This window comes from Magallana gigas, chromosome 3, assembly GCF_963853765.1.
Source record: "Magallana gigas chromosome 3, xbMagGiga1.1, whole genome shotgun sequence".
NCBI classification, from domain to species: Eukaryota; Metazoa; Mollusca; class Bivalvia; order Ostreida; family Ostreidae; genus Magallana; species Magallana gigas.
Genome location: NC_088855.1, coordinates 28,182,191 through 28,196,021, shown reverse-complemented (window position 1 = coordinate 28,196,021; position 13,831 = coordinate 28,182,191). Strand labels below are relative to the sequence as shown.

General features: G+C 33.2%; 1 protein-coding gene across 1 annotated transcript in view; it reads left to right on the top strand.

Moving 5' to 3' along the window:
- LOC105328196 (atrial natriuretic peptide receptor 1) overlaps positions 1–13,831 on the top strand; it is a 39,327-nt gene that overhangs the window by 9,160 nt on the left and 16,336 nt on the right. The window contains exons 3-6 of the mRNA XM_034482719.2: positions 2,942–3,105; positions 11,482–11,728; positions 12,091–12,236; positions 13,109–13,264. Of these exons, the coding sequence (XP_034338610.2) occupies positions 2,942–3,105; positions 11,482–11,728; positions 12,091–12,236; positions 13,109–13,264 (713 nt within the window). The remainder of the gene's footprint in view (positions 1–2,941; positions 3,106–11,481; positions 11,729–12,090; positions 12,237–13,108; positions 13,265–13,831) is intronic.

Here is a 13,831-nt window from a genome sequence, read left to right as displayed (position 1 = left end):
TCCACATTTTTTTTATTTTCCACACTTAAATCTGTAAAATTTACACTTTAATCTGTAAAATTTACACTTTCATAAAAAATCTGTAAATCTTACACTTTAATCTGTAAAATTCACACTTTAAAGTGTAAAATTTACACTTTATTAAAATTCTCGTGTTTACTGAAATATATTGTTTACAAATCACATTTACATATTCATACTCACATGCAATTCATGAATTGTTTTTGTTTGTTTGTTTTTATTTTAGAAAACTGAGGACTGGAAAGTATTAAGAATAAATTGTAAACAACTGTTTACAAATTACAATTAAATTTAAAAAAAGAAAAATTGAGTAAAAAATTATGAACATTGAACATGTTAACTTACAAAACAATCCAATATATAACATTCAATATTATAATTCTACGTTCATAACCATTCAATTCAAAATATTGAAATGATAATTGAAATGGCAGAAAAATATTTTTATTTTAAATAAATGAAAGCAACGTATTAATTTCTATCCAAAATTGTCATTCTGATTATACAAGGAAAATATAACATACATGTAGGCCTATCCTGTTTTCTAATCCTTATCAAATCTATTCCAATAAAAATATAAACTGAAGTCGTCATTCCGAAAATAAAAATAAAAAAAAGAAATGATTAGTTTTCCAATAAATTATTTGCAGAAAATCAACCTCTTATGTCGACATACCTTGTATAATTAAGTCAATATTTCATCTTCTTACTGTGTTCATGTCTATGATTAGTAGAACGAATCTGTTTTCCGAATAACACTATGTAACTTGATTCCGATTCGCAGTAGCATGTGATTAAACCCCGGGATCACATTGGTGTCTCAGTCATACCTTCAAATTAATAGAAAAATTAATAAGAAACCATGTTGAGAGAACCTTTCACGGAGGCGAATTTTGGATAATTATATAAAAAGCTTTACAATTATTAATTCACACATAATTGGATTTCAGAAAAAAAAGTTCACAGAATCTAATAATTCCTTGTCAGGCATTTCAATTCAGATGTGATTTTTGACTATCATCCTAATTGTTCAGTTTTATTTATCGATTCATCTTTACTTGCATGAAATAATTATCCAAAATACTGAGAACTCATTTAACAGAACTGCATGGTCGTTGCCATTTCTAAACTAATTAAAAAAGGGCTTTCGATAAGGCAGAACAAAATGTTATAATTTCACCGTTATTATTAATGGATTTTTTTCTCTACGCATTGATAGTTTATAGCTGACCAAATCTTATCCAGAAAATTAAGGAAGATCTGATGAGAGAGAGAGAGAGAGAGAGAGAGAGAGAGAGAGAGAGAGAGAGAGAATAATCATAAAAGTAGCATTACATAGCAAATCCATTCTTACTTTTGTGTCCCAGATTCCAATGAACCGCCATGGAGCAAATACTGTTTCTTAATCGTGCCAACTCCTTGTACTGTTTTCTTATACAGTGTATTTATCTGTTCTGGGCACAACAATTAGAAATAATATTCCACTTTGACATGGGACCTCTCGTTTTAATGTATTTTTTTTTTACCCCGTTTATATTCTCATCATTCGGAACAACCCATACTTTTCATTGAATTCATTGAAAATCCCGATGTATTCCGGATTATCTTATTAGTGATTGAACTAAATGTGCTAGACTCTCAAGGTGGCCTGAATGATAAACATCAATTTATGAATAATACCTCTGATCTTGATGAATATAATGTTCGCTATATTTTGATTGTCGTGACTCTCAGTGATTTAAACTGATTCAGATAAACGTGATTAATATTTGATGATTGACTCTCCGTACTTTGTCAGCAGCTTTACGCAAGGGAGCATCGTTTGCGGAACGCAAGTACATGCATGTACATGTAGCATGTTCTTTGAAATTGAACGCATCGGTTACATTATTTTGATAACAGTGCAAAAGTATGGCGTGTAAAACGTTGCTTCGTTTACGGAATAAGAAATTTTGGCCGGTCGGGGCGTGATCAAATACAATAAAGCCCGAAGGGCTTTATTATAAATTTAAAGGTATATGTGGCATGTTTGGAGTTAAATTTTTGACATGAGATTGAGTAAAAATATACATCATGCTTCTTATAATTAGACGTTTCACAAACTGTAGGTCCATACATTGTAAAACATGTTCTGTCTTTTAACTTTGCTACACGTCTGATGTTCATATATATAATAACGTGATCCGTCATTTATAACGCCACTGCGCACGAGTACGGGAAAACCCAGCATTGAAAACACGATGTAAAAACAGTTTGTTAAAAATGGTTACAAATAAAAATCACGTTTTTTACGTTTTCAATAAGATAATTGTTATATAAGGTGATACTCGAAGCTTTATTATTCCAAAATTCATTAATGTGGAACAATTATATGTAATAAAGATGAAGCATGATTTGAGCATCATCGACACGGTAAACGGAGTAAATATATCTCTCCCTGATTAGGGATGCATGTACTGAGAGTGTTTATTTATTCTTTGTTTAAAAAAATCCTCTAAACGAAAATCCACTTGTAATTTATAACTTATAAAGACACAGAACACATGGAGCAAGAACCTACGGAAGCGTATTAGTGCCACATTTGCACTTCACATTTTTTTTTATTTTCCACGCTTAAATCTGTAAAATTTACACTTTAATCTGTAAAATTTACACTTTAATCTGTAAATTTTAATTTCTTATAGTAATCGTTTTTAATTAAGCTTAAAAGAGAAACGATACATCGTTTTAATTATCGTTTTATGTATTTATATATACATGTATCACAATGTTGAGTTCAATGGTTTTTCATATAATTTTTTTCATATAATTGAGATGGTTCAAGAATTTTTATATTTAAAAACATTTCCTATGAAATTCTAGTAAATTAGAAAGTATTGATTTCATAACTATACTCTACAAATATTTTTTTTTACTCTAGGAAAAACAAGTGATATGCTGCGAAAAACGAACTACAGCGCCATTATAGGCCCTCAGTGTTCCCAAGTGTGCAGTTTCGTGGGGCGACTCGCCGCGTACTACAACATAGCGTGCTTCTCCGGAGTTTGTCAGGATACAGAGATGCTAGACAAAACTGTTTTTACGGTAAGAGAATATCAGTCCAATCAGCACCAAGCTAGCTTGTTTCATCGCTCACCTATGCGTCAATGCCATTCCACGTGCATGTTTATATCTCAGTATTCTTAGAAAGAGGCATTAGGTTCGATAATAACGTGATGGCAGCCATTTTTTGGGGGGTTTAATATCCTATTTAGATAGGATTTTACGTATCCATTTATTAAAGAAAATAAGAAGTTTCACAGGACAAATTTGTTTAATTAGCATGAAGCAACAAGTGGACATATAAAGAGAGGAAATATTATTTGCATCAAATTGCATGTAAGCCAATAATAATTGAAACAAATGTTTTATCTTTGTGGTAAAAAATGTGAGAGAAATCAATTAAAACTGCTGTCTTTGAAGACTATTAAGAGATACTTATTAATTTTTTTTAGAGTTTAAATTTCGTCAAAAACGGGACCTTCACGTTTACCAAATTTTACAGTAGAATAAAAAATTCTAAATTAATTATCAAATTGAATTTTTGTATACTTTTCTAATTCTAACTTATTCCAAAACCGTTACTATAATCTGTCCCAAGTTATTGCTTCCATCACTTTTTGATGGTTTTTAATAAAAATACACATACCTGTGAAAGAAATACATTTGGAATCGATAAAAGGGAATATGTCCAAAATACATTGTATCTTCATTGAACAATTATCATTTTTCACTCATAAAAGTTCATAGGATCGAAAACAAATTTCTTACGGAGATTTATAATGGGAAATGTTTACACCTTTTCTCCCATTCGGAAGTACTCGGGATACCTCGCGCAATTTTTCAACGTTATCATCCGGGCGTATTAATGGCTGATGCAATGCATAATCCCCGTAGACTTTCTATTTTTGGTTATGTATTGAAACCTGAAGCGGTAGAGGGGGCGTTTCAAAACAGATAATCTGAACATTTTTCATATTAGTGGATGAACGTAGTTTAAGCACAAAGGTATTCATGATTATCGAAATATCAAGCAAAAAGTGGTGGAAGCAAAATCTCGGGACAGAGTATAGTAAATGAAAGGCCAATTTCAGCGTTGTTTACCTCTTGGTGAAGATTAACAAACACAAAACACTCGCCATATCACTGCTCAACCAAATAGCTTGTAAGGAATCTTGAAATTAAAACTTTTTAAAAATTTTCCTTAAAAAAAACCAAACTATCGATCATGTTTTTGCAGCGGAAAATTAAACCGTTGAGCGCATCGCATCAAAGCAGAACAAGTTTAGGTAAATAGAACCATTTTAACAAGAGATTGGACTTTCGGTAGCTGTGTCAAAGAGCAATTTGACGTAGGCCTGCCTATTTCATTGCTGGCCACCCAGCTTTGGCTCTTTGAAATTATCAAGATTTGTCTGGCTTTGAGCTAAGATTACGCAATCGGTGTATATTTCACTTGAAACCAGCGTCATTGTCAACTTGTTTTGATGCAAGAGAAAGATAGTTATATCCTACTGAAAGTCTAAGATCTTGTTAAATGGTTCTAAATAGAGATCTACATCAGCTTGTTACAGTATCTTTCACAATTATAAAGGCCTTTCCTTTACCAGGAAATTCTCTGTGGAATATTGAAACTTCATGCCTTAGTGACAGGAGTTTGTCATCTGTCATCCAGAAAAGTGTGGTTCTGCAGCTGTTATCAAAGAATTTCAAAGTATGGTTATATGAGAAGTGCAAATGACAATGTGCAGGATAGTACTCTCTGCACCAAGGAAATAGTTTTGCCCTTTTCTAAGAAGCGTATTTCAAAGAAGAATAATCATATTCAAACTGTATGCCTCATGCCTACATGTAAAGAGTATACAATTACTTTTAATTTTAGTGTATTTTCCCCTTACGGGTGAGATAGATACCTTTACTTAAAATATTTCCTGGACGATATACAGAGTTTCCCCACCAATATTTAAATGTTTCATAAAGAAAACATGATATTAAGGAATCAAAGTGTATGCTCAAAACTGCAAGAAAATTTAAGATAAAGAAAAATCATTAATTAAATTCCTGTACGGTACAGTGCAGTGGCGTCGAAGCAAATTGAAAGTGTGTGTGTGTGGGTGGGGGGGGGGGGGGGGGGTAGCCCTATCAGAAATCTTTTGAAAGCAAAAAATAAAAAGCCTAATCAACTCGACGAAGAGTCAGACACTGCTCTCTTAAATAATTACAGTAGGAATACATGTAACGTTAGAGTACATGCATTTCTTTCATTACAATCAACTGCCGATCAATTAAGGTTAATTAGTTAACTGATCCATTTCTTAAATTCTTTCTCATAACCATGTATTCACAAATACTAAAATGAAACTCAAATCAATTGCTACATGGGATTTTCTTGGGTTTGTGACCTACCTAAGATTTTCTTGGGATTGTGACCTACCCGGATTTTCCTGGATATGTGACCTACTTAAAATATTCCATGGTCTCTGATCTACCTGTGATTTTCCTGATTCTTTGACGTACCTGAGATTTTCCTGATTCTTTGACCTACCTGAGATTTTCCTGATTCTTTGACCTACCTGAGATCTTCCTGGGTTTGTTGGATTTAGAACCCTTTTAACAAGAGCTTGGACTTTGGTTAGTTGTGTCAAACTGCAATGTGACGTAGGCCTGTCTATTTCATTGCTGGCAACTCAGCCATGGTTATTTGAAATTAACAAGCTGTCATAAGATTGTCTTGCTTTTAATCTAAGTCTGCGCAATAAGTGTATATTTCACTTGAAACCAGCGTCATTTTTGACTTGTTTTGACGTAAGTAATAGATAGTTACGCCCTACTGAATGTCCAAGGTCTTGTTAAAATGTTTCTATTAGGCGGGCTCTTTGCATAAGCAATAGCCAAGCTATAACAGCTACGGTGCACGGTTTACCGGATGTTAACTGACCAACAGTTTGAAAACCCTGGTAGTTCTTCGCACAGAAATAGAGTTCAAAATTAAAAGGGAACGAAGAATGTATGACATGTCAATCGGTCAGTGTATTATTTTACATCTGATATATTTATATTCTCTTTTGAGAAGTGGACAGGCATAGCCTACATCCACTTCTCTTCGCAAGCCCTCATATTTTGATTCTGGAAAACGTGCAAATGTCGGAACCAAAGAGGGTTTACGCTTCGAACCATGTTTCGACTCCAGTTTCCCTTAATTTTCGCAACAGGCATATTATATCTACATTTTAAACATTAATGCATCCATATATCACAAACAAATCAACACTAATCAAAATATGAGGGCTTTCGAAAAGAAGTGGATGTAGGCTATGCCTGTCCACTTCTCAAAAGAGAATAATATATTTAAAGTTTCAATTTTAAACATCACATGGTAATCTCTAAATGTTTTATTACATTTCTCAATTTGAATAATTTGTGACTACAAACTTCTGAGTCATTTTATTCAATATTCATTAAAGACTCAATGTGTCTATTTACTGTTTAAATGCCATTTTATGAAAACGTTTTCAACCAAATGAGCCAGGATATCTGTCCATTGAGTACTTTTGCTCTTTTGGGAAAGTAGATTAATTGGTTTCTTTTATATAATGTTACCTGCCGGTTTTTTTTAAACGTTCGGTTATCAATATAAATAACATTTTATATATTTTTTATATTTATATAAAAATTATTATAAAAGTTGAAAAATAACAACGGAAAAGTTGACGCACTGAATACAGGTTCATCGTGAATAAATTTAAATATCAAACGAAGAAATTGTACCACATTATTCTGCATACAAAACATAAAAAAATCAGTTTTCGATAATTATTAAATGTATGTGTATACATTACACTGCATCTTACAGTAGACCCAAATTGTTCAAACGTCAAACAATAGAACTTATCATAAATTTTTGTTCAGTTTTAAAACGGAGAAACCTGAAAATACTGTAAATTCCTTATTTTACGCGAGTAATTAATTCCGCCATAGAGTTTTTTTTTATTTTTGCATAAAATCGCGAGAATATAGAAACGCGAGCACCAATATTTTGTCATGGTTTCATAGAGCTCAAAACTGTCTGAAAAATAAGAGCGAAATTTTAAAATTAGCGAGGACTGCTTCTCGCGATTTTACGCGGAAATTAATTCGTCGCGTTTAATTAGGAATTTACAGTATTTTAGTTCCCTTGTGCTGAATGCCCAGATATCTTTTCTGTGCCCGACTGTCCCTTTGTACGTTTTCCAGTCCGTTTATCCGTAAATTTTAAATATTTTTCCCGAAACAGGTTTTTTTATCAACAAAACTTTAAAAAAGCCTGTTTCGGGAAAAATATTACTTTCAAGCTCTTCTCAAAATGAAAAAATAAGACAATCCCTCTTCAATGATGAAATCATTATTTATTTTAAAAAAGATATAAAAAAAAAGAAGAAAAAATATTCTGAACAACAAAATAACCAATAGCATCAAGACTTTTACATGTATGGACTACAAAACGTATCAAGTTTGTTCTAATCATGTACTTGTACTCATATTGGTTTTCTATTTAGAAAGCATAGAACCTTATTTATACTTTGTAATAATAAAAAGCAATATCTTTCCTATGAATAGCGCAATACTAATAAAGGTAGCATGAAACGATATTCTGGACAAATTGCGTTATATACACAATTATGAATAAGTCCGTAAGACCAATCTGATAATCAATTATATATATATATATATATATATATATATATATATATATATATATATATATATATATATATATATATATATATATATATATATATATATATATATATATATATATTCCCGAGGCTTGAACTCACGACCTCTGGAACCCATCTGTGTATCTATGCAATGTGTATCGTCCGATCATCTCAAATTGTCGTTTAACTATTCCACCTGTATCTCAAGCGACTGTGTAGTGCGCGGCCAGCGCGCTAGGTTCGGTTCGTCATCGAAAGCAAGATTTTTTGTCTTGCCTAGATGGCCGAGTGGGTAGCGCGGTGGCCGCTCACTGCTAGGAGAATGGGTTCCAGAGGTCGTGAGCTCAAGCCTTGGTCGGGGCGGAGGTGGAGCTCCAACAAAAGTGAATTTCTCTGTGCTTTATATATATATCTATATCATTCACTGTGGGCAGTGAATGATATAGATATGTCAATTTGAGAGTTATTGCAATAATTATATATAAACACACACACTAAGCCATTAAACTGAATGTATGATCGGAAGCACTAAAAATGGCTAACGACATGAACAAATGAAATTGTTGAATTTTCAGGACAACCAGTCTCTTTTGCAGGACAAAAGTAATAATTTCAGGGGTAAAAACAAAGAAAAAAAATCCTAGCACTACAACTTACACTACGATAGAAGCTATAAAAACAACAACTACATTTTATACAGTTTAGACAGTTTAGATCATCAAAGCTGGAGACGGTGTTGGCAATGGGTCCGATCGCTTTGTAGTAGTCAATCGACTGTCAACTTCACGTCAGATTGGGTTAATTAGCTAAATGAAATTGAAGCCCGAGTTGATAGTGGAAAAACTTAAGGTACTCCCTCCCCCCGTAGGAGTCGCATTGTGCTTTGGTTTAGATCCAAGTTGTTTCATTTATCTAAGGAAATAAGTCGGAGTTTGATGCAAAGGAAAAAATAATAAAATTAAAAATTAAAAAATATTGAAAATTATTATTAAAAATGAAAAATAGTAATTGAAACTAACTGCATTTGACATTTGGTAAAGTCAGATGTTGTTAGGCTATAAGACGTTCGTTCATTTTAATGAAGTCAATTTGGTTGTTCGTGCCATCAGGTCTGAATGATTTGAGTCTGTGCATCCAGAAAAAAGTCGTCTCTGGCAATCGGAAGAAAGATCTGCTTAACAAAGACTGAAAAACAGGGACGACATAGTCATTAAAAAGCTGACAAAGGATCTAGTACAGTGGTTGTACGAGACAAACAAGCGTATTTAACTGAAGCCAACAGACAACTGACAGGCGAACGTTTCTACAATAAACTGGACTTTGATCCCACCGAAGAGTTTTGAGCACTCATCACCGATGCCCTGGAAGAAACGTATAAAAATGATGAAATTGGTGTCAATGTTCACGAAACGCTCAGCCCTACAACTGTAGACGGGATCAATTTTATCTGCTTCCAAATATCCACAAGGAAGAATTGCCTGGACTCCCTAATTAGTTAGAGTGCCATGGTAACCCAAAGGAGAAAACATCTGAATTTATAGATCTACGATCTCGTACATGTCCGTCCACATGTAGAAGATTTGTCATCATACCTTAAGGACACTACATATTACCTCAATAAAATGCCTTCATCCGGCCAACCAGACCATGCCCCTCTAGTTACTATCGTTGTCACTGAGTTTTCTTTGTACACCAATATCCTACACGGTGGAGGCGTGCAGGGAGGTTTGGGACAGTAGAGCGATTCAGCATCCATTAACCTGATCTCTACTGAAGCCCCTTGAAGATGTTCTCAAGTTGAACATTTTCATGTTTAATGGCGAACATTACACACAAATTAGTGGAACTGCTATGGGTACCAAAACGACTCGTTCTTTCGCCAACATTTCTATGGGAAGACTAGTCTTTGGCCCTGTCGTTGTATAAATGTTTTATAGACTTATGTAGTTATAATGTTAAAGGCTTAACAAAACATCACATCCAGGGAAAATGCATCGCATCGACTTGCATATAATCAGGCCCCGGGGCCATACAATTTAGACGAGCTTACTTTTGATCTAAGTCTCACTTTTACAAAAGAAACATATAGTGGAAAAGTGAGACTAAGATCAAAAGTGAGCTTGTCTAAGTTTTATGGCCCTATGCTAACTTGAGATAAAAATGCTACTTGTTGTATACCAGTTGTAGATTCTATTCAAAAGTATGTACAGATAAATCACTTTCGTAGATGGTAATTTTGATCTTAAGTGCAATTTATTATGTATAGTGGTGCTATATGTAAATATATAAAAACACGAACTTTTCATCATTTGGACAGACAGACAGACATCAGAAACATGTTATATTTCATTCGCTATTTCTTACAGTTTGACGATGTTTCTTAAATAGTTGATTGATTGGTCAGTTGCAACCACAAATAAGCCTTACTGTATTTGGAATTCTGCTTATTCTGGGTACAATATAAATACGCCAGTTTTTGAACTATAAGTTTCTGCATTATGTCGATTCAAACTCATCAAACAGACAGATACACGTACTTTTCGGATAAGTACACTTTTATTACAATTTTAATTGCCATTGCATTTTATCCAACCTTATTTCATAGAGAGGCTTGGGAAATTTATATCGCAACTTTCTTACAAATAATACTGCTTACTAATATTGAAATCTAATATTGAACTTTGATATTTGAAATAAAAGCTTATAGAAAGAATAAATAAATAATTATCGTTCTGTAGACGGTTCGTGCCTTATTCTTTAAGAATAACCTTGATTTATAGCAACAAACATTGAAATTTTGTCAGATCTTTTAAATAAGGTACGCATTTCAGTTATTCTTTTGGTCTCAGAAAGTCTTTGAACTGCAAAATAACTTTCCAATATTATAAAAAAAGATATATTGTATCTGTTTGGTCAAGATGAAGGTGTTTGATTTGAAAGTTATTTTGTATATACGTCATTTATATTACAGTTCCTAAAAAAAAAAATTGTAGATCTATCGCCCAACTTCTTAACAGTTTGACATAAGAAAAATATATCAAATCAAATGTGATGACCAGTCTAGCATGTTAATCAAATAATATGAGAAAGAGAGAGAGAGAGAGAGAGAGAGAGCGAGAGCGAGAGCGAGAGTGTGTGTGTGTGTGTTTGTTCATTAATATAAAGCATATATAGTAAAGAGAGTACTAGTATGAGAGCGACGACGATAAAGAAAGAGAATACATAAACAATAGTATGTAGCTTTAAAAAGGAAGAATCTTTGTACATGTATGTAAAAGAGAGATTTTATACATATATTATATGTCCCTAAAGTACCTTTTACAGACTCATTGATATCGCAAATGTATTTTTGTTTTCGATGAAAATGTAAAAGGAAAAGGTTTTAAAAATTGAGAAAAAAAATTAATATGTACCAGTTAATATTATTACACTTTCATGTTAAATACTGAAATCTGATTGGTTTAGACGCAGTTGGTAATCCGTTCTATTGCCCTCAGCGTTAGCAACACACTTGGCAACGGGTAACACAACGAATTGTTACATGCGCGTAAATTATGCGCGTACGGTTCGCCATTGAATTCACTTCATTTCTATACAAAAGCTGCTGCAGTAAAATTTTCTTTTAAAATAAGACATTCAGTATTATGATAAAATGAGTAGTGCCTGTTTGGGAGGTATGTTTTTTTTTTAAAATCAATTTTTGTCGTATTATGATATGTTTTAGACGCTGACCAGATTCCTGGGAACGTTTGACAAAGTGGGTCTGGCGGTTACCGGAATAATGAAAGCTTTCTCGTGGAATCGTATTGGAATCATTGCACAGAAACACACGGACGTGATCTGGATGTACACAATGGACGCGGTCAAAAGTATGGCCGACGACCACGGAATGCACGTCGCCATCTCGAAAACATTCAACGGATCGGAAAACCTGTACGATTTGTTGAAGCAAGTGGCAATGACTTCAAAAAGTAAGATTAACTAAACAGTTATTGTTTCTTCAGAATATACAACTTTGGGCAGTACAAACCATTAAAAATTTATTAATAAAGACCTGTGGTACATGTAAGATTTATAGTCACAATAATAAGACTCTTGAAGTCTGAAATGGAGGAGGGGGAGACTCTTGATCAAGCATTTAAGCTCCTTTCTATAGTTCCTTGTAATGTTCATAGCAAATATTGATTACATGAGCATGTATCAATTTTTCGCGACCTATGATTTACATGTATTTATAATCATTATATAGAGAAAAAAACCTATGATATCCCTCCCATACCTCGACTTCTAACTAAAACAAATTGCTTGGACCAATTTCCGTTTTGCTTTTCAGTCATTGTTCTGGCCGTTAGAGGGGACACTTTGAGAGCGCTGATGATCCACGCCTACGACATGGGCCTGATAAAGGAGAACTACATGTTCATCTGTGTCTACTACTACTCACAGAAAAATACCTTTGGGGACATTTCCTGGAAACAGGTATTAGAATTATTAATAGACTATTGAAAGTTAAAAACCAATGAGATACTCAGAAGAATTTTTTTGTTTTTTTTTTTAATTTAGATACTGAAATTTTAAAGATGTACATTGCCTTATCGTATTATGGAATTGTAGCCATCTGATTATTGAGACATGTATAGTACATATCAAGCGTCAATCATGAATATTAACGAAACATTAAACGTCAATTATGTATATGACATTATATAAATAGTGCCTGTTTGGGAGGGTAACAGTTGAAATTGACACCCCGAGGAAACCATTATCAACCGACGCGAAGCGGAGGTTGACAATGGTTTTCGAGGGGTGTCAATTTCAGCTGTTATCCTCCCAAATAGGCACTATATATTTTATTATACTGAATGTCTTAATTTTAGAGATTTTTTACTGCTTTTTATATAGAAATGACGTGAATTCCCCGGCGAACCGTACGCGCATAATTTACGTGCATGTAACAATTTGTTGTGTTACCCGTTGCTAAGTGTGTTGCTAACGCTGGGGGTAATAGAACAGATTATCAACTGCGTCTAAACCAATCAGATTTCAGTATTTAACATGAAAGTATAATAAAACAAATAATTTCAGCGGCTGGAATGCGTGGTACCTACAATGTAGCGCGATACGAAAATGAAAGTATTACAATTATCATTTCGCTATGCTATGATCGGAATAGATCTTACATTAAATTAGCTTCTAATTGAAATTAAATAATACGATGGCTTGTTATTGTGGAATACTAGAAAAATGTTGACGGTGGTTTGATAAAAGATTCGCACTCATAACCTATGTAATATTTGAAAAATAATATTTAAAACTACAAAAAATGATATTGATATACATTTTTTTTTCAGAACGACGCTGCTGATGAAAAAGCCAAGCTCGCTTATAAGTCGGTGTTATTTATTTCGTATTTCACACCGAATACAATCGAGTACAGGAACTTTACGGAAAGGGTTAAAATCAAATCAGAGGAATTATTCAACTACACCTATCAAGCGAGTGAAGAGGTACAAAAGTACATGTATATAAAATGGTCCATTTTTCTGATTTTGTTCTATCAAATACAATACAGGCACGTAGCATCGAGTTTATCACTTTGTTGACATACTGTTTATTTCACTATTTTCAATTCAATTTTTTACATGGTCCCATAAAAGTGGGGGCCAACTTATTGTTAATTTAATTATTTCTATGTAAAATTAAGAAAAATCTTTTCTGCGCAAAAAAGTAGGGGGAAGGGGGAGGCCCCCGGGCCCCCCTGAAGCTACGTGCCTGCAATAAAATCATCAATTAATCTGTGTAACGTAAGAAAATAAATATGCTTCATTTATAGACCCTTCCAAAATTGGTGCACAAGCAGAAGCGACCAAATATTCGTGCCACCGAAAAACTTTAATTTGGATCGTAAATTGTTACCAGAATAATCGCATATGAAAAAGTGTTTATATATATATATATATATATATATATATATATATATATATATATATATATATATATATATATATATATATATATATATATATATATATATATATATATATATACACACACACACACACACATTCACACAC